General features: G+C 42.6%; 1 protein-coding gene and 1 long non-coding RNA gene across 7 annotated transcripts in view; both read left to right on the top strand.

Annotated features, from left to right (window-relative positions):
• Nucleotides 1-3,671: 3,671 nt before the first annotated feature.
• Nucleotides 3,672-5,301, top strand: LOC124002234. The gene is made up of 2 exons (XR_006832951.1): nucleotides 3,672-3,909; nucleotides 4,847-5,301. It is a non-coding gene; the product is annotated as an uncharacterized LOC124002234 (long non-coding RNA).
• Nucleotides 5,302-6,422: 1,121 nt separating this feature from the next.
• LOC124002001 (protein unc-79 homolog) overlaps nucleotides 6,423-21,705 on the top strand; it is a 51,724-nt gene continuing 36,441 nt past the window's right edge. For 4 of the 6 annotated variants that reach the window (XM_046309206.1, XM_046309208.1, XM_046309207.1 and 1 more), the window contains exons 1-11: nucleotides 6,423-6,543; nucleotides 7,992-8,112; nucleotides 11,759-12,072; nucleotides 12,751-12,921; nucleotides 13,170-13,265; nucleotides 13,421-13,476; nucleotides 13,612-13,741; nucleotides 13,871-13,935; nucleotides 19,024-19,112; nucleotides 19,498-19,538; nucleotides 20,370-20,398. In XM_046309206.1, the coding sequence (XP_046165162.1) occupies nucleotides 6,522-6,543; nucleotides 7,992-8,112; nucleotides 11,759-12,072; nucleotides 12,751-12,921; nucleotides 13,170-13,265; nucleotides 13,421-13,476; nucleotides 13,612-13,741; nucleotides 13,871-13,935; nucleotides 19,024-19,112; nucleotides 19,498-19,538; nucleotides 20,370-20,398 (1,134 nt within the window). In that variant the 5' untranslated portion in view covers nucleotides 6,423-6,521. The remainder of the gene's footprint in view (nucleotides 6,544-7,991; nucleotides 8,113-11,758; nucleotides 12,073-12,750; nucleotides 12,922-13,169; nucleotides 13,266-13,420; nucleotides 13,477-13,611; nucleotides 13,742-13,870; nucleotides 13,936-19,023; nucleotides 19,113-19,497; nucleotides 19,539-20,369; nucleotides 20,399-21,705) is intronic. The other 2 variants (XM_046309210.1, XM_046309211.1) reach the window with 2 other exon arrangements.

Here is a 21,705-nt window from a genome sequence, read left to right as displayed (position 1 = left end):
CTAGCTGTATGTGCAAGCAACACAGGCCAATATGATGATAGGCCTCCGCTCCAGTTTTCATGATATACATTTTTTAAATTTAATTTCCATACAGAATTGACCCCATTGTTTTGCCCAGAAGGCTCAGACTTTTCTGTTTCCAAACTCTGGCCGGCACCCTAGTCTCACTGGGCCATGGCTCCGGCAGACTTGCACTTGGGGCCAAAGCCAGGACATCAGAGTGGCGCAGCAGTCTAGGCACTGCTTCGAAAGCCAAGTTAACAAATAGACCACTGACCATTTCGAATCCCAACTTACCTTCCCCGCTGTGCAATCCGGTTTCCGAGCTGGTCACTGGTGCACCTCAGCCAAGCTCAAGGTACTAAACGATATCATAACCGTCATTGATAAAAGACAGTAATGTGCAGCCGTCTTCATCGACCTGGCTAAGGCTTTTGACTCTGTCAGTCACTGTATTCTTATCGGCAGACTCGACAGCCTTGGTTTCTCAAATGACTGCCCCGCCTGTTTCACCAAATACTTCTCAGATAGAGTTCAGTGTGTCAAATCGGGGGACCTGTTGTCCGGACCTCCGGCAGTCTCTATGGGGGTGCCACAGGGTTCAATTCTCGGGCCGACTCTTTTCTCTGTATATATCAACGATGTCGCTCTTGCTGCGGGTGATTCCCTGATCCACCTCTATGCAGACGCCACCATTCTGTATACATCTGGCCCTTCTTTGGACACTTGTGTTAACAAACCTCCAAACGAGCTTCAATGCCATACAACTCTTCTTCCGTGGCCTCCAACTGCTCTTAAACTCTAGTAAAACTAAATGCATGCTTTTCAACTGATCACTGCCCGCACCCGCCCGCCCGACTAGCATCACTTCTCTGGACGGTTCTGACTTAGAATATGTGGACAACTACAAATACCTCGGTGTCTGGCTAGACTGTAAACTCTCCTTCCAGACTCATATTAAACATCTCTAATCCAAAATTACATCTAGAATCGGCTTCCTATTTCGCAAAACAAAGCCTCCTTCACTCACGCTGCCAAGCATACCCTCGTAAAACTGACTATCCTACCGATCCTCGACTTCGGCGATGTAATTTACAAAATAGCCTCCAACACTACTCAGCAGCAAACTGAATGCAGCCTATCACAGTGCCATCCGTTTTGTCACCAAAGCCCCATATACCACCCACCACGGCGACCTGTATGCTCTCGTCAGCTGGCCCTCGCTTCATATTCGTCGCCACACCCACTGGCTCCAGGTCATCTATAAGTCTTTGCTAGGTAAAGCTCCGCCTTATCTCAGCTCACTGGTCACCATAACAACACCCACTTGTAGCACGTGCTCCAGCAGGTATATTTCACTGGTCAACCCCAAAGCCAACACCTGCTTTTGCCGCCTTTCCTTCCAGTACTCTGCTGCCAATGACTGGAACGAATTGCAAAAATCGCTGAAGTTGGAGACTTATATCTCCCTCATTAACTTGCAGCTGTACACAGCCCATATGTAAATAGCCCATCCAACTACCTACCTCATCCCCATATTGTTTTTATTTACTTTTTTGCTCTTTTGCACACCAGTATTTCTACTTGCACATCATCATCTGCACATCTATCACTCCAGTGTTAATTTGCTAAATTGTAATTACGTCACTACTATGGGCTATTTATTGCCTTACCTCCTCACACCATTTGCACACACTGTATATAGACCTTTTCTATTGTGTTATTGACTGTTGTTAATTCCATGTGTAACTCTTTGTTGTTATTTGTGCCACACTGCTTTGTTTTATCTTGAGCAGGTCGCAGTTGTAAATGAGAACTTGTCCTCAACTGGCCTACGTGGTTAAATAAAGGTTCAAAAAAACTTTAGTTTTCGACCTTCATTTGCATAACACTTACTAACTGTGAACTTTAACACCTTCTCAAAAAAGCATAGGTTGTTGATTCTGCTCTTCACAAGTCCTCACTGTCAGCCCTAGCTATGGAAACACATTTCCCCTAACATAAGGGTGTGTATACACTACTGTTATACTGGTGTTACAGTAAAAAAGCAGCAAAAGTGCAGTTTATTAATGTTTTAAAGTCTGTAAGATGTGCAAAGGCTACCATCAAAGAATGCGTCACAAAAATGTAAACAATGGAGCAATGGAGCATCTTATTATGACATATTATGATGACATCTATACATACACATTTTTATTTGATTTCTAAGCCAACCCAATCTTTTTTGCTCCATAGATCGTCAGTTTTGTTGCTCAACAACCAACCCACCTAGATGATTTACCGACATGCAGCTGTGGAATGAAGATAGTTTAACAAGTGATCTATACTCAATCAAGCCTATAATCAATTTTAAAAATAGGCTACAGTATATACCTAATCAATTAGGCTATTTTCTGGTGTGTTTGGTCTTATGTGTATTATTAGGCTACAAAAGAAGTAGGCTAGATTGATAGTTGATTGCACTGTCGGTTAGGCCAGAGTTTCCCAAAGTCAATCCTGGGGCCACTCTGGGTGCATGTTTCGGTTATTGCCCTTGCACTATACACCTGATTCAAATAAACAAAGCTGGTTGATGAGTTGGTTATTTGAATCAGTAGTGTAGTGCTAGGGCAAAAACCAAACTGTGCATCCAGGGGGCCCCCACGCTTGACTTTGGAAAACCCTGGGCTAGGCTGTGGTCTTTGGTGTGGCGTTCAGTCATCATTGAAGTACCAATGTCCTCCAACGGAGGGCGATATGTTACATAAAATGCATTCAAGCCATTGGCATAGATTGTCGTGGAATTTCTTTTGTAAATATGATTTTTTCCCCCTGATTACTTTAATTCACTTGTTATCATAGTAGCCTATGTGATTATTCAAATATGACATATTTACAATGATTCTCATGTGGTTGCTAAAGGCCATAAGTTCCTAAATCTTGTAGGCCTATTTCTCTTTTGCACTTTCCTATTTACACTAGCATCCTATAAACATTTCCTGAATGACAATATTAATGTGCATTAAGAGTAATCCACTCTGGTCAAATCTGTTGTCATGGATGTCCCGTCTTTCAGTTGGACCTCACAAACTGTAGCATACGCCCTGAGAACAGAGCTCTCTAACTGGAGTGCATCACACTAGACCTTTAGATAAGTATGTTCACAGTAACCAGACAGTAACCATATTTACTCTTTCTGAGTCTTAGATAAGGAATATCTGTTTCAGCAATACCCATAACCCCCTGCTTCCTAGTGACTTATGACACGACATCGCTTGCTGTTACTTTTGTTGTGTGGTTGGTTATTTGAATGTTTGGTGCTGACCTTATGTCACGCACTGACCATAGAAAGCTTTTCATTCTCTATGTTGGTTAGGTCGGGGTGTGACTAGGGTGGGTCATCTAGGTGATTTATATTTCTATGTTGGCTTGGTATGGTTCCCAATCAGAGGCAGCTGTTTATCGTTGTCTCTGATTGGGGATCATGTGTTGAAACATTTCCATATCATTTTTCTATATCATTTGATTGCAATTAAACCCAATCATATAAAGCCGAATCATACCAGTCCTCAATACATTTGGCCAGCCTCTATGATTGCATGTATACTAAGTTTTTTGACAATGGTGTGTTTTGGAGTCTGGACCCTGTTGTAGTGACTCCTCCCTTTGGATGATAATGATGGGAATGCTTGATGAAAGCCCAGTGTCTCTATCTCAGAGGATGTGCTGCTGGGAAGTTTTCCAGTGATACTCAGATAGGGCCTGCTGTTCAGATTCTGTGAACCTGACGTTAGCCACACAGGATTAAGTAGAGTGATGTTTGCTCTTTTCAGGGGACCCACAGGGTTCCTTGTTCGGACAAAGGCGGTTCTGCAGGACCACATATCAAATATCTACAGCAAGCCACCCAAGGACAAGATTGGGCCTGGGGTAGGAACCAACACTCCTCATCTCTCTGTCCTTATTAACTTATTTCTTCCAACCAGAAAAATATTGTTTTGGAAGTGTCCCATTTGGTAATTGTTTCGTTTTGTCCATATTACCAATTTCGTTATAATTTTTGCATTCTTTATTCTGTTGCCTGCAAATGTTTGAAAGTCTATGTTATCTTAAATTACCATTCAATGTCAGAATTGAATGGTCAAGCTGGTCCATACAAAGCTCATAGGAATTGAACTATAACAAAGCTATTTCTGACGAATTGCGGCCCACTGAACTCCTAAAATGACACAAGCATCAGACAAGAAACTACAACACTACAACAAAGTTACAGTCTGAGGCAGCCATATCTTTAACACGTTACTTTACATTCTCTAATGTGGTGAATTCAAGCGAATGGGGGTTTTCCAGCTAAAAGAGAAGGATGGTTTATTAATAAATGTATTTGTATTTATTTAAGTTAGTAGTGCCAAGGTTCCCCCTCGGAAAAGAGATCTGATGACAGAGTTGTGAGACAGAACCTAGTGTTGGTGCAGCCGTCCGCTCAACTTTCCTCAGGGTTTTTAACTGATCATTTATGGGTGTAGCTATGAAGCCAAACAGTGCCAGGGGAGGATGTTGTGGAGGCAGGGGGATGGAGACTGTGCGAGGGAGACCATGATGTAATATAATCACAGCAAAGGATCATGACCCTCTGGGGGGCAGGTCAATTGGTCGGCCCAGCTGTAAGCCTACAGCACGAAGGAGAGAGAGGGCTTGATAAACAGGGAGAGACAGAAAGTTGGGTTTTACACAAATGCATAAAAACCTGACCCAGGTAATTACAGTGTTATTACATGACCAAGGAGTTACATTCAGCTGTTGCCTGTTGGCCTTTTGATTGTTTTATATTCTAAATGTGTGTGTGGTCTCTTTGTTTCCCTCACAGCAATCTCTCTTCACAATGTCAGTGTTTGCATTCGCTCTCCTGGCTCCAGCTGGATGGATCATGCACCGTATACCAGTTTACCGCCAAAGACCCCCTCCAGAACCCTGACTGGGCTACACCACCATGCATAGTATGACATCAGTGAAACATCAGCGAAAGATAAAAACATTGCCTAAATGTATCTTGTCTTAATAATGTATAAGATTAATAAATATATAAACAGATGAATGAAACCACAATAATTTACCAGGTGAATGGTATAATGTTTCATATTTTCAAATTATTATTATTTTCTAAAGAGGTGGGATCATGACATGTAATATTTCAGTTGATGGCACTGTAAATCCATTATGGATTCGTCCCTTCAATTAGCACTGCTTCTATTTGTAATCATACATCTGCAATAAGTGCCATCCTATCTGACTCAGATCAATAAAGACAAAGTTGGCACACTGTTGCATTGTTGTTTGTCTTTATTGCAGACATTAAATATTGTTTCAGCAGGCTGGCCCACGGCCAACTATGTTTTCGGCTTCAGAATTCCAATCTATATGTGACTTCCGTTGAATCCGTGATTTTCTTCTCGTGGACAAGAAGTACCAGGAACCAGTGCGTCAGCCCAGGCTCCAGAGGCAGGATGTTGTTACTTTATCAGCTGGAGATGGGAATACTTTAGTCTGTGTTCTTGGCACGCACCGAGATCTGTTGAGAAGGCTAGTTAAGCTCATAGTGTCCATTCTCTTAGGCTCAGAACTGAAAATCTTGTTTATCTTTGGAAAATCTTGTTTATCTTATTTTAACTGGGGTGAACTTGGAAGAATTACAATTACTTTCTGTAAAGAAAATAAAACCATTCATAATGTAAATAGTCAGTTGCCATAACCCCCCAGTGATGAAAGCAAGAAACTATAGGAGCAATTCTCTCTCACCCCTAACTAATGTGGATCAAATGGCCTATGTTTACCACATGTAACGTCGTTCGTCTGTTGAATGAAGAGAGTCAGACCGAAATGCAGCGTGTAGGTTACTCATGACTTTAATGAAGTAAATCGCGGTACATGAAATAACTGAATAAATACACTACACGGAGACAGGAACAAACACCCACAAATTACAACGCGAAAGTCAGGCTGTCTAAATACGGTTCAGAGACAACGACAAGCACCTGACTCTGATTATAAATTAGCCTATATAAAATAGTGATATATACCCTAAGAGAAGTAAGTATGCCACCACGTTCGAACTTCTCACTTTGATTCTCAGTTGATGCAGAATTGCGAAATGAGCATTAACAGTCTCATGTTGAGGCGGGTGTTAAAAATCACTTTCTTGAATGACACTTTGTCATAGTCGGAGCAGTCCATTTGGAAAAGTATGTTCTGATTTGGGTCCGGCTTTTTCTATCAGCACATTGACATATACATATAAAAAGAAATATATATATAACATATCCACGAAACACACCACATGCATTTAAATTACTTACATGTCCAATGCAATAGATTTCAATTGCTGTTAACCTGCTTTCATGGCAGCAGTGGTACAACCAAAGCGAGCCTGGGCGCGAGGGTGTTTATTCACGTTTCTTAAGACTAAGGGGGAACAACACCGTAGGGGAGAAAAAACATTTGACATTTGACAGTGCTTGTTTTATGATTCGTGAATTATTTCCACAATGTCTACGAAAGCAGAGCAATGTAAGTACTATTCTTTAAAATATTCCTATTATATCCTCCCATTTTTTCGTGTAATTTTCTAGTAAGAAAGCGAATGAGAGGAGCTGTCCTTGGTGATGAAACCGCGGTTGCTAAGGCAGGTTGCAACACGTTCTCGCGTCGCAGAGGATGGCTCGAGGGGCTGGTGTCTAGGGGATGCTCTATGTTCTGACGGTTGTCACCGAAAATATATGAACATAACATTCTAACCGATATTAAGCATTCATTTTTGATTGACACGCTGTATTGGTATCACGGTCGATTTGATACGTTTTCCACTGAACAATATGGTGGCATTGTTGATCAATAATGTGGTTGATTTGCTTGTTCATATCATATCTTTTACGTTCATAACATAAATACGATTTTTTTCTTCATCATTTACCTCTGAACAGGTGGATAAACAGACTGTGGTTACATTATTTGATAAACTAAATCAGATTATTTACTCTAGAAAAGGAGAGTGAATAAATGCATAGTGTAATAAACAATTGGTGGTTTGTCGTTGTTGTCAATCAACACACCTTGAAAGAACTCAACATTTCACAAATAGGCATATAATGCATGGAATAAACAAAGTTCCTATATATACATTTATCTGTAATAAACCCTGCTTAAACGATTTGACATCTATTTGGCCATGTTTGGGGCATCTTAGAAGGTACTATATGCTATTCTATGGTACCATGTATAAACACCCACTAGGTAGCTTATAGAGATGTGTGTTGTTTCTCTTGCATTCTGTAGGCTACATTGACATTACTGAATTGGTCAGACATTAGCTTGCACAAGTATCACACGTTTTAGCCCTTAAAAACAAGAGTTGATATTTGGTTTTGGCAGGCAAAAAAATGAGAGTTTTTAGCCCTTGCTAAATTCTTCCACCCTGTTGGCTCTAGCAATTGAGCCTGTGGACGAGGTGCATTTCTGGTTTTACAAAGTGTGTCTGAAGGGAGCCCTGCTGATTCTATTTACAGAACCACTGTGTTGTAGCCAACCATGTTTTCCTTGGTATGAAATTTGCAGAAAATGAACACACTCCTACACCCATGTATATAGCCTATACACAGTCATTTAATTACACATACACCCACACCCTGCCCCACACAAACACAAAGCCTGTGGGTGTTATTGTTATTTTTGGGACTTGTCATTTGCAGGTCAGCGAACACTAAACACTACCAGTGTGAGTCACAAAATGGCACCAAAACAACCCACTCCAGGGCTGGTTGTGACCTAGCTGGACAAACACAAAGGTCACTTAAGGAGAGACCGACAGGATGCCACAAGGACAATGACCCGTTGCCATGCTTGGGGCAGACTATCAATAACCAGGCTTATACTGTACCAACCATAACCTATTGCCCCCACCTCCCTTGAGGCTTCATCGGACTTCTTTTGTTTGTTACTCTGCTCTTTATCTTGTTTAGTTGCCTCTAAGATACGATACTTGCAAGAGTATCACAACCGTGTGCAACACAATATTTACCCCGTGCCCTCCGGAACAGACATTGCAAACACACTGAAATACTTTTCCCAAACCCTGCTCAGGTAAGTACCCTGCGCTGGAACCACAGGTGAAGTAACGGAACGCAACAGTATTTGATGTTTAGTTTCAGAGGAGAGGTGACTGGGGTTTAGCCTAATGCTAATACATGCACAGCAATAAGACAGGATTATTGCTGGTAGGAAGTCAGTTGAAATGAGAAGATATGCATGTAAGTGGAGATATTGGAAAGGGTTCCCAACAGTGCAAGTGTATCATCATTTAAGAATCCTAGTTGATAACCACCCAGGTCCTTTTTAGAGAGGGAATTGAGATGCTCCGTCCTCTGCCTTTGTGATACCGTATGTGTCATGTTGCCGTATGAGGACCATGATCCTACAGTATATCAACAACACGAGTCAACAACACGATCCTCTCATATCGCCCCATGGCTGTCTGATATTGTAGTACGCTCTTTTTAAATAAAATAGAGAAGGTTTGTTGGGTTCCAACCAATAAATCAAATCTGCCAAGATTGCCATTACTGAGTCTTTCCAATGTGGGTGTGCCTCAAGGGGATATGAATTGTGTTGATGTTGTAAGTAGGCGGTTATGAATAATAATGTGAATAATTATGTTATTTTGCAGAGTGTACCTGGTATGGTTGGTATTATATTGGAGAAAAGTACCAAAAAGAAATAGCAATTTCAACCCTTCTGTCGGTTCAGTAGTAGCTTTGTAGATGCACATGTTCCTAGGATGGCCTGTAGTCTCACTCCCAGAGGGGCTAAGGGAGGTCTGGTCCTCTGGCTCCTTGGGTCTGACAGTCCCCAGTGTGCAATGACAGAGAGCCTGTGGAGGGAACAACACGTCCCCTCAGAACAGGTCAAGAAGCCAGGGCAGCCATTATGGCCACAACCAGTATGTGACATTTATTTGTTGAGTTTGAGCAGAGCTCTCTGTGAGAATCAGTTGTGCTTTGATCATTGGCTACAGAAATCATCATCATTAGGCACAGTTATCTAAAAGGATGGGGATTAGGGAGACAGAACTTTTATGTTTCACTTATGAAAATTATGGGATTATGACAATCATTTTCATTTCATCACACAGTGGACACAGTAGTGCATTTTTTAATGATAATGTTCAAGTCAATATTGGTAAACTATCTTGGATCTTTCTGACTTTGCTGAGAGAATGATCTAGCTAGATGTGCTTGCTAGTGTATCGTTACAATCCTGGCATCCTATTGGTCCTTGGCACAGATGGAGCGTGACAAGGGCTGTGATTGTATGAGCCTATGTTGTGGCAGCATGTTAACTCTAATGACAATTGTGTCTGTGAGGCTCAGTATCGCTGGGGTGTGAAGGGAATCACACTGGTATGATACTGCAACATTCACCTCGTGTTTTCCTTGAGCCAAATCTCCTCCCTCCCAATTCACACAACAAACCATGCTTCCCACATTGAAACCACTCTGCACTGCTCAGTAGACTCTCAGACATTCTGACAGACACCTGTGTTTCATTGGCCTGGGGTGAAGAGAGGGAGAGAGAGAGAGAGTGTGAGAGAGGGAGCACTGAGGCTTGCATATGTCAGGTTCCTGGGAAAAAAAGAGTCTCGCACAGACAGAGGATCGAGCGCCAAATTAATATTTAAAGGGATGCGGCTACATGGGCTCATTTTAAGGGGCTTTACTCCAAGGGGTGCTATGTAACATGTCATATATTAGTCAAGTAATGTAGTTGCCACATTTCCCTCCCAGCCAGTCATCTAGAAAGTAACACCCACCAGCCAAGCTGTCTAGCATCAGTGAACCATGGATTCACAGTTGCCCTGACCCCATGCCAAATTCCATTATCATTTGAGTGACTGTGAGGAACCAAGATCCAGTCTGATACTGAATCAAGATAATTTCATGTATCATATTATAATGTGATTTCCTTCATTCCTAGTTCCTCTTGAACCTTGCCTGGCATGAACAAGTCACACTCAAAGGAAATGAAATATTTCACATCTAGCTAAGAAACAGTGGTTATTACGGTATTATATCCCCTAGTTAATGCTTATTTACAGCAATGTAATTTATAGTCAGTGGCTCACTCAAGCTTTAGAGAAAATAGATATTGCCGCAGTTAGCGACAACATTTAGAAGATAGTGACAGTGTAGGTTGTTTTATCGGATCTAAGATGTGTTTTACTGTGTGTGCATAACGTGCGTCTGTGTATTATTGTGTGTGTGTTTGTTTTTGTCTGTGTGTCTCTGTGCGTCTGTGTGTGTGTTCAATTCAATGCTGCAGTTGAGTATTTGCAAAGAGGGCAGTGATATTAAGTCATACTCCGCAAGATATAAAGCTAATCTCCACCATTGTTGAAAACTGACTATCCCTTCCAACTCACTGAGAGAATGTTTTTTACACTTTGGTTTCCGGTATTTAAAATCGTCCAACTTGAGGCCAAATTCTTACGGAGTATAACTTTCAGGGGAATAGTCAGAGTATGATGATGTTAATCTTGAAAAATGTCATAATAGTAGGCTATTCTGTATTGCTACACTAAAATCCCCTTACTCACTGCCCCTGTAGAAATGCTATGCCTCTACCTCTATGACAAACAAAACATCAGAATTTGTCATCTGGGCTCTCGTGCTAAGTGCCTCCAAGTCATTTTACTGATAGAACAGCTTAGTTCTTTAACATCGTGTTTAGTAAAAGAGCAAGGCTCTCTGTCCCCCCGCCTCCCCGCCCCTAGAACCCCCACACACAAACCAACCAACTAGTTCTTTCCTCTCTGTAAATGGTGAGATATCCACCTTCCCAGGGGACAGCAAACACAAATGTTCATCCCCCATTTAGCTCACAAACATAATGCTACCTGTCATCCCGTTTGAAACAACCTATTCCTTTGTCATTATAGTTTCTCCCCTACCGTAGATTAGTTCTTACATTTATTTTAGAGACTTAAATCCATATGCCTGTTGGATCCCATTATTTCTCCTGATGATACTGATACAGTATCATAATGACTGCATATGGACATTTTTTCTCTGGTGCAATAAACATGTGCTGTGACCCAGAAATTCTTATCTAACCTCACACACATGTTTATTACTAGCTGAAGCATGTTTCAAAAGTGTCACCTCCGTATTTTCCCTAACCGATTTGGTGTCATTCCCATCCTTGACGACAGCCCTACAAAACAGGATAATTGTCCCTGAGAAACATCATGGCCCATTGGCCTCTCGGTATGATTGCTGCTGAATTGATCTGATTGGAATATAGCAGCCACAGAGGGAAAACCATTTGCAGTTTCCCCTTCAGAGAAGTATGGGGTTGCCACTGAAAACATGCATTTTTTTTTCTCCTTGTCGCCAGATACGCATGAGATGCAGTGATCATTGCAGTTTTTGCAAGCATTTCTGTTCATGTTTTTTGTTTTCAGAAGACAGAGATGTACAAAAAGTGAAATAGAAAATTAAAGTAATTCTACGTCACACTGAACAGATAAAGCAGGGAACAATTCCCAATGCCTTCAGTGAAATACTACAGACACTGCATCCTATGTGGGGTCTATCTGGGTTGTTTTTTTTTCTATTTACGCTGTCTCTGTAGTGCCATTTCAATGTAATGTGCTGTTTCTTTGTGTCTTTGTTGTCTCTTTTTTTCCCTTGTTCCCCCTATCCCTTCCCTCCTCCCCCCACCCCCGGAGCAGCATTCTGTCCCGCACAGGCAGGAAGGAGAACCAGGAAGCTTCCAATTTGGCCGTGCCCATGACCATGTGTCTTTTTCCTGTGCCATTCCCACTCACCCCATCTCTAAGACCACAAGTCAGTTCCATCAACCCTACAGTTACTCGCTCCCTCCTTTACAGCGTTCTGCGTGATGCCCCTCCAGACCGCGGGGGGCAGGGGCAGCAGAGTCGGGACGCTCAGCTCTCAGAGTACCCCTCTCTGGACTATCAGGGGCTCTATGCGACCCTCGTGACCCTGCTTGACCTGGTGCCCCTGCTGCAGCACGGTCAGCATGGTGAGTGAAACCAGGACATACCTCTGTACGTGTCCATCGCCCTACGACCCGTTTTGACCACATGAAGCTGCCTTTTCTGGCCTCATTCGCTCCAGGAGACGAGTCCCACAGAAGACCTAAAGGGATGCATGGGGTGATGGGGAACATGCTGGATCCTGCCAGCTAACTTTGTTGATAACTTATTTCTAGACATACTGTAGTACTGTACACATGTATTAACTGTTTGCGATCTCTTTTTCAAAAATGTATTGAAAATGGAAATGTATCTATAAAAAAAAGCTATTTTAAAGGGTAAATTGCTATGGCTGGCATATGTTGTGTATATATTAACTGCACCAGGTAATCGTAATCTGTAAATAGCAAGTCTGTGAATATATATGTTTATATGGAATAAGCATGAAAGTGCATCTCCTTGACTAGAAAGCACAACCCTTTGCTGAGGGAAACACCAGTGCAGTATTAATAGGTTTTACTGAAACCGCCCTGACCTAAACCGAGTCTCACAATACTCTCTCAGGATTTTGTTGTATTTATACACATTGTATATTTATCCATTTTCTTTAAGTTGTAATGCCAAATGTTTATTTACTTACATATGTTTGCAACATATGTACATTTCATTGAATTACTCTCTCTCTCTCTGTGTCTGTGCGTCTTGGCTCTCCCTTCTCCCATCAGATCTGGGACAGTCCATATTTTACACAACAACTTGCCTCCTGCCCTTTCTCAGTGACGATATTCTCAGCACTTTACCCTACACTATGATCTCCACTTTAGCTACATTCCCCCCATTCCTGCACAAAGACATCATTGAGTACCTGAGCACCTCTTTCCTCCCCATGGCTGTATGTGAGTACAGCCACACTGTATCTAACATCCATCTACTTGCATGTGAAAAAGAACCCCTTTTCAATTCAACATGAAGTTAACAAGTCATTAAGTGGGATAGAGTCTCATTCAATATCAGTAGTCATACACGTTTACCAGACATTTCAGTATGCATCACCATATCAAAGGAACTGCCAGGTTGGTGTCCCACAGTATGCAGTTCTTCATGAGGTTAAGGTTCTTCATTTGTCTTTTCTGTCCTTCTTTAGTGGGTTCCACTAGAAGAGAAGGGGGCGTTCCAGCATATGTCAATCTCTCTGCCTCCTCTATGCTAATGATTGCTATGCAGTACACCTCCAACCCAGGTAAACCTTGAACTCAGGTTATCCCAAACCAGTACAATACAGTACATCACAGTGTCTATGTCCAGTGTAGCACAGCCTGTCTTTTGATTAATGTACTGTACACTATGTTATACCTGCCACCTGCCTGACTTTAGCCTCTGCCTTTTTGTTTCCAGTATACCACTGTCAGTTGTTGGAGTGTCTTATGAAGCACAAGCAGGAAGTGTGGAAGGTATATGTTTGTAAAATGCATGTGCCATATTCACATAGGTTAGATGTCTCTCTCATAGATCTGGAAAGTGTCAGTGAATAGCTTTGAGAGGTTCTTATATTTTAGTTCACTATGACGTGTGGTGTGTTGTGGCAGGACCTGCTGTATGTCATATCCTACGGACCATCCCAAGTAAAGCCTCCAGCCGTGCAGATGCTCTTTCATTACTGGCCAAACCTAAAGCCCCCAGGAGCCATTAGTGAATACAGAGGCCTGCAGTACACTGGTGAGGGGCTTATGGTCTGCCTGTCGGGTTGGTCTTCTGTGCAACCAACCTTTAGATTGCAGGTCTAATCCTCCTTCCACCTCTGCATCTCTCCCCTCTCCTTTTTTCCCTCCATTCTATTTTCCACAGCCTGGAACCCCATCCACTGCCAGCACATTGAGTGTCACAATGCCATCAATAAACCTGCCGTCAAGGTAATATCTGACTAACTACTGTACACTGTACACAAACATAAAGTGAATACACAAAGTATGTGCCAGATTGCCATGGTGTGTAAAAGTGTCTTGGGGTTTTCTGCTGGAAGCACAACATTAAAGCAACCAGCAAATGCTTGAGTGACTTTTGTCGTTCGGTCGTGTAATGATATCACTGGCCACGCAACTCAAGGCCTGTTTGCGCTGCTCTGCGTGTCTCTGCTCAACTGTGCTCAAAACTGACAAGTAGAGCGGAGAAAGGAACAGGGGCAGGGACAGGGCAAAGATTTCAATTACCCAGGAGCACAGAGGGGGTGTGTGTGTGTGGGGGGGGTCCTAATTGGAAGCCATGACCCCATACTGCCCCCGAGGATAGTACGCCTGTAAACGAGAGCAGTAAATTACAGAACATCATCTGAGCATCTCGGCTATTAGTACTGTGGTCTAATACAGGGTCATGTACAGATCATAGATAACAGAACAGAGACATATGCATGCAGCCAGCCACAGACTAAAGGCAAGCAGAGACAGATAGAGGGGATATTATATATATATATATACTGTATATATATATATATATATATATTATATATATTACCAGTCACAATTTTGGTCACACCTACTCATTCCAGGGTGTTTCTTTATTTATACTATTTTCTACATTGTAGAATAATAGTGAGGACATCAAAACTATGAAATAACACATATGGAATCATGTAGTAACCGAAAAAGTGTTAAACAAATTCAAATATATTTTATATTTGAGATTCTTCAAAGTAGCCACCATTTGCCTTGATGACAGGTTTGCAAACTGTTGGCATTCTCTCAACCAGCTTCATGAGGTAGTCACCTGGAATGCATTTCAATTAACAGGTGTGCCTTGTTAAAAGTTAATTTCCTTCTTAATGCGTTTGAGCCAATCAGTTGTGTTGTAAAAAGGCAGGGGTGGTAATAATAATATAATAATATATGCCATTTAGCAGACGCTTTTATCCAAAGCGACTTACAGTCATGTGTGCATACATTCTACGTATGGGTGGTCCCAGGGATCGAACCCACTACCCTGGCGTTACAAGCGCCATGCTCTACCAACTGAGCTACAGAAGGACTACAAGCTACAGAAGGACTACAGAAGATAGCCCTATTTGGTAAAAGACCAAGTCCATATTATGGCAAGAACGGCTCAAATAAACAAAAAGAAAAGACAGTCCATCAGTACCTTAAGACGTGAAGGTCAGTCAATCCAGAAAATTTCTATAACTATAAGTTTCTTCAACAGCAGTCACAAAAACCATCAAGAGCTATGATGAAACTGGCTCTCATGAAGACCGCCAGAGGAAAGGAAGACCAAGAGTTACCTCTGCTGCAGATCATTAGTTCATTAGAGTTGTCAGCCTTAGAAATCGGCAATAAACTGCACCTAAGTTTGCAGCCCAAATAAATGCTTCACAGAGTTCAAATAACAGACACATCTCAACATCAACTGTTCAGATGATACCTTCATGGTCGAATTGCTGCAAAGAAACCACTACTAAAGGACAATAATAATAAGACACTTGCTTGGGCCAAGAAACACGAGCAATGGACCAGTGCAGTCTGTGCGAAGACGTCTGTCGGGAGCTGGCCTGCAGAGACACCACCCTCACGTTTGACCAGCTGTTGGACCTGTCCATCCGACTGGCTGGCTACTCGCGGACGTTCAGATCGGGGTCTGGTGGTTCCATCCTCCCGCACCCCCTCTCCGATACCCATGGAGCTGGGAGGGGCGGTGCGCAGGGAGACCGGAGGGGGTTCCCGCTCGTGCACCATCTGTGGCCGCAGAGGTCACACTGCCGTTCGGTGCCGGGTTGGTTCCTCTAGGAATCGAGGCAGCAGGCAGGGTGTCACCCCAGGTGAGCTGGCACCAATCCTACCCAGAGCCCTCTGTTGCACATATGTTTGTGTTTGTCACGTTCCCTGAGTTTTCACCGCATTCCCAGCATAAGGCGCTCGTCGATTCATGCGCGGCTGGGAGTTTTATTGATAGGGCTTTAGCCCATAGTTTAGGGATCCCCATCGTTCTCGTGGTTGTGCCCTTCCCTGTTCACGCCTTAGATAGTTGACCATTAGTGTCAGGGTTGATTAGGGAGGTCACCGCGCCTTTCGGCATGATGACGCAGGTGGGTCATACGGAGAGAATTAGTCTCTTCCCTATTGACAATAATGCATTTCCCGTGGTGCTGGGCCTACCCTGGTTAGCTTGTCATAACCCCACTGTTTCTTGGCCACAGAGGGCTCTCACAGGGTGGTCACGAGAGTGCTCAGGTAGGTGTTTAGGGGTTTCCGTTGGTGCTACGACGGTGGAGAGTCCAGGTTCCCAGAATGCGAAGGCAGACACACTGTCCCGGATGTATGACACAGAGGAGCGGCCCATGGATCCCACTCCCATACTCCCGGCCTCTTGCCTGGTGGCACCAGTAGTGTGGGAGCTAGACGCAGACATTGAGCAGGCATTGCGTACAGAGCCCGCTCCCCTTCAGTGTCCGGCTAGGCGCTGTACGTTTCGTCTGCTGTCCGCGACCGGCTGATCTATTGGGCTCATACGTCACCCTCCTCTGGTCATCCTGGTATCGGTCGGACGATCCTCTGTCTTACTGGGAAGTACTGGTGGCCCACTTTAGCAAAGGACGTGAGGGTTTATGTTTCCTCCTGCTTGGTGTTCGCCCAGTGCAAGGCTCCTAGACACCTGCCCAGAGGTAAGTTACAACCCTTACCCGTTCCACAACGGCCGTGGTTGCAGCTGTCGGTGGATTTCCTGACTGATCTTCACCTTCACAGGGTAACACCACGATCCTGGTCATTGTGGATTGTTTTCCTAAGTCCTGTCGTCTCCTCCCTTTGCCCGGTCTCCCTACGGCCCTACAGACTGCCGAGGCTCTGTTTACACATGTCTTCTACGGGGTGCCTGAGGATATAGTGTCTGATCGGGGTCCCCAGTTCACGTCGAGGGTCTGGAGGGCGTTCATGGAACGTCTAGGGGTCTCTGTCAGCCTTACCTCAGGTTTTCACCCCGAGAGTAACTGGCAGGTGGAGAGAGTTAACCAGGATGTGGGTAGGTTTCTGAGGTCTTATTGCCAGGACCGGCCTGGGGAGTGGGCAACGTTTGTGCCCTGGGCAGAGATGGCCTAGAACTCGCTCCGTCACTCCTCCACTAACCTCTCTAACACTTTTTTGGTTACTTCATGACTCTATATGTTTTATTTCATAGTTTTGATGTCTTCACTATTATTATACAAAATAGAAAATAGTCCAAATAAACAAAAATCCTTGAATGAGTAGGTGTGTCCAAACTTTTGACTGTTAATGTATATATGTATATACAGTACATTCAGAAAGGGTTCAGACCCCTTGACTTTTTCCACATTTTGTTATGTTACAACCTTTTTCTAAAATTGATTAAATTATATATATTTTCCTATTCAATCTGCACACAATACCCCATAATGACAAAGTGAAAACAGGTTTTTAGACATTTTTGCAAATGTATATCATTAAAATATATATATATATACCTTATTCATATAAATATTCAGACTCTTTGCTATGAGACATGAAATTGAGCTCAGGTGCATGTTGTTTCCATTGATCATCCTTGATTGGAGTCCACCTGTGGTAAATTCAATTCATTGGACATGATTTGGAAAGGCAAACACCTGTCTATATAAGGTCCCACAGTTGACAGTACATGTCAGAGCAAAAACCAAGCCATGAGGTCAAACGAAATTCCCGTAGAGCTCCGAGACAAGATTGTGTCGAGACACAGATCTAGGGAAGGGTACCAAAACATTTCTGCAGCTTTGAAGGGCCCCAGGAACACAGTGGCCTCCTTAAATGGAAGACGTTTGGAACCACCAAGACTCTTCCTAGAGCTGGCCACCCGGCCAAACTTACCAATCAGGGGAGAAGTGCCTTGGTCAGGGAGATGACCAAGAACCCAATGGTCACTCTGACAGAGCTCCAGAGTTCCACTGTGGAAATGGGATAATCTTCCAGAAGGACAGCAATCTCTGCAGCACTCCAACAATCAGGCCCTTTATGGTAGAGTGGCCAGACGTAAGCCACTCCTCAGTAAAAGGCACATGACAGCCCTCTTGGAGTTTGCCAAAAGACACTAAAAGAATTCTCAGACCGTGAGAAACAAGATTCTCTGGTCTGATTAAACCAAGATTGAACTCTTTGGCCTGAATTCCAAGAGCCACGTCTGGAGGGAACTGGCACAATCCCTATGGTGAAGCATGGTGGTGGCAGCATCATGCTGTGGAGATGTTTTTCAGTGGCAGGGACTGGGAGACTAGTCAGGATCGAGGGAATGATGAACGGAGCAAAGTGCAGAGAGATCCTTGATGAAAACCTGCTCCAGAGCACTCAGGTCCTCAGCCTGGGGCGAAGGTTCACCTTCCAACAGGACAACGACCCTAAGCACACAGCCAAGACAATGCAGGAGAGGCTTCAGGACAAGACTCTGAATGTCCTTTGTGGCTCAGCCAGAGCCCAGACTTGAACCCAATGGAACATCTCTGTAGAGACCTGAAAATAGCTGGCAGAGCTTGAGAGGATCTGAAGAGGAGAATGTGAGAAACTCCCCAAATACAGGTGTGCCAAGCTTGTAGCGTCATGCCCAAGAAGACTCAAAGGTGTAATCGCGGCCAAAGGTGCTTCAACAAAGTACTGAGTAAAGGCACTGAATACTTATGTAAATGTGACATTTCTGTTGTTTACTTTTAATACTTTTGCACAAAAAAGTAATCTGTTTTTGCTTTGTCATTATGGGGTATTGTTTGTAGATTGATGAATTTTTATTTTATTTAATCATTTTTAGGCTAAGGCTGTAACGTGACACGTGGAAAAAGTCAAGGGGTTTGAATACTTTCTGAATGCACTGTACACAGACTTATTTGAGTTTGAGGTGTTATCACGTATCATGGCACAAGCAGTGAAGAAATAGGGTGTGGTATGCACTTCTTAGGACCCCTTACAATCCTATATCACTGCTACTATTGTACTGTATATTCCTTCTGGATCCTGTAACTGTCTGTTGTCACCCTATAGATGTGCATCGATCCCACCCTCTCCGTTTCCCTGGGAGAGAAGCCCCCTCCTCTGTACATCTGTGAAGAGTGCAGCCAAAGGATATCAGGGTCTGTTGTTGTAAAACCTTACTCTCCACCAAGATGCCATTCCGAACATATGTCACCTGCTGTCTGCTTCATTATTCCGGTCTTTATCCTGAGGGAGAGGCATCACCATGGTTGCATAATTTCATTGATCAGATAATGAGATTGCCATCACTAAACAACTTGTTCTCATTTCCTCTGACTTATGGCATACTGTATACACTGTCTATGTCTAGCTCTTTAGAATACAATGTCTCTTCTTGGATCCTCATTAAAGACTCACAATATAACATGAAGCAGTCATGCAGACTACTGTATATGTTTGTGTATCTGCTAGAAGTGTATTTATAAGGTAGTCTCAGCTAACTATAATTTGATTTATGATTTATATATTTGTGTGACTTTACAGAGATCATGCAGAATGGCTTGTTGATGTGCTCTTGCCCCAAGGTGAGTGTTAGCAAATTAATCTCTCTCTCTCTCTCTCTCTCTCTCTAGAGTCAATCAAAGGGGAGTTTTAGTTATGACTGTAGGGAGGGAGGTGGAGGTTAGGCTGAGTGCCCACATGAAAACAATTACAGTTTACAATAGAAAACTACAGTAATTACTATAGAATTCTGTAGTAAACTGTAGTATACTGTAGAATACTATACTACACGCTGTAGTATCCCTCAATCATGTGTAGTACTTACTATAGAATGTTGTAGTATACTGTAGAATACTATAGTAATAACTACAGTATTATCCAAATACTACAGTAATGTTAGCAAAAACACTATAGTTTTTTTAACTATAGTAAACACTACAGTATTTACTTTGCAGATACCCTGCCCACTCCCCTCTCCCATATCCCAGTTTGTGCCACCCGTAAGTGAGAAACCTACCAAATACCTGCCAAATATAGACCAACTATTGTGTTCCCCTCAGGTTACAGAAAAGAGCAGAAGCACTGTTCTTCAGGTTATGTGCTCTTTTAGTACTTCTCCAGTAGGTTCTCTCAAGGACAAAGCCTCCGATTTCATGTCAAATATAATAAAACAAAAGCTTTATAGTAAATACTTCAGCAAGGTCTGCAAAAACACGACAGTAAATACTACAGTATACTACAGTCCTCAAAAAACACAAAGTAATTATAGTATATACTACAGTTTTCTTTTACTACAGTATTTATACTATAGTTAGTCCAGTATTTCTACCATGGTATACTACAGTATTTTTGTGTGGGTGAACCCAATGTCTGTCTGTATGTTATGTTGAATATCTCTGGCCTCGTCTTTACAGCTGAGATATCTGCTATTTGTCAAAAGAAGGTAAGGCCTGAATGTTGGTGCATTCATATGTGTTTGTGTTTGCTTGGGTTTGTATTTGTTTGTGCTCTCATCAGTTTATGCTGAATTCATAGTAGTATATTTGATGGCTAAAAATACATGGCTAAAAATGAGTACCCCTTTTTTCTACATATTAGACCAACAAGGGAAGTAGAGTTAAATAAAGGTTAAATACAATTTAAAAAATAAAGAGTGATGGATTGGAATTGTTTGCTAGTTTGTTTGCATTTTTGGATGGCTTTGCTTACCTAATCATGGACAGTGGCTGTGCCGCCCTTGCTATGTCATTGCTGATTAATGTGTTGGTTAATGCCTAGGATCTTGTATTCAGGCCCCTTGACTTTTTCCACATTTTGTTAGGTTACAGCTTTATTCAAAAAAGTATTTAAACAAAAATCCTCATCAATGCATACCCCATGATCACAAAGTCGAAACAGGTTTTTCAAAATGTTTGCAAATGTATTAAAAATGAATAACTGAAATATCACATTTACAAAAGTATTGGAATGCATTTCAATTAACAGGTGTGCCTTAATTTGTGGAATTTATTTCCTTCTTAATTGAGACAATCAGTTGTGTTGTTACAAGGTAGGGGAGTATACAGAAGATAGCCCTGATTGGTAAAATACCAAGTCCATAGTATGGCAAGAACAGCTCAAATAAGTAAAGAGAAATTACAGTCCATCATTACTTTAAGACATGAAGGTCAGTCAATGAGGACAATTTCAAGAACTTTGAAAGTTTCTTCAAGTGCAGTTGCAAAAACCATCAAGTGCTATGATGGAACTTGCTCTCATGACGATTGCCACAGGAAAGGAAGACCCAGAGGATATGTTCATTAGAGTTAACGGCACATCAGATTGCAGCACAAATAATTGCTTCACAGAGTTCAAGTAATGGACACATCTCAACATCAACTGTTCAGAGGAGACTGCGTGAATCAGGCCGTCATGGTCAAATTGCTGCAAAGAAACCACTACAAAAGGACACCAATAAGAGACTTGCTTGGGCCAAGCAATGGACATTAGATCTGTCCTTTGGTCTGATGCGTCCAAATTTGAGAATTTTGGTTCCAACCGCCGTGTCTTTGTGAGACGCAGAGTAGGTGAACGGATGATCTCTGCGTGTGCGGTTCCCACCATGAAGCATGGCGGAGGAGGTGTGATGTGTGGGGGTGCTTTGCTGGTGATACTGTTGGTGATTTATTATGAATTCAAGGCACACTTAACCAGCATGGCTACCACAGCCTTCTGCAGCGATACGCCGTCCCATCTGGTTTGTGCATAGTG

This window comes from Oncorhynchus gorbuscha, linkage group LG17 (assembly GCF_021184085.1).
Source record: "Oncorhynchus gorbuscha isolate QuinsamMale2020 ecotype Even-year linkage group LG17, OgorEven_v1.0, whole genome shotgun sequence".
In the NCBI taxonomy this organism is placed as follows: domain Eukaryota; kingdom Metazoa; phylum Chordata; class Actinopteri; order Salmoniformes; family Salmonidae; genus Oncorhynchus; species Oncorhynchus gorbuscha.
This window is presented reverse-complemented; position numbering and strand designations above follow the sequence as displayed.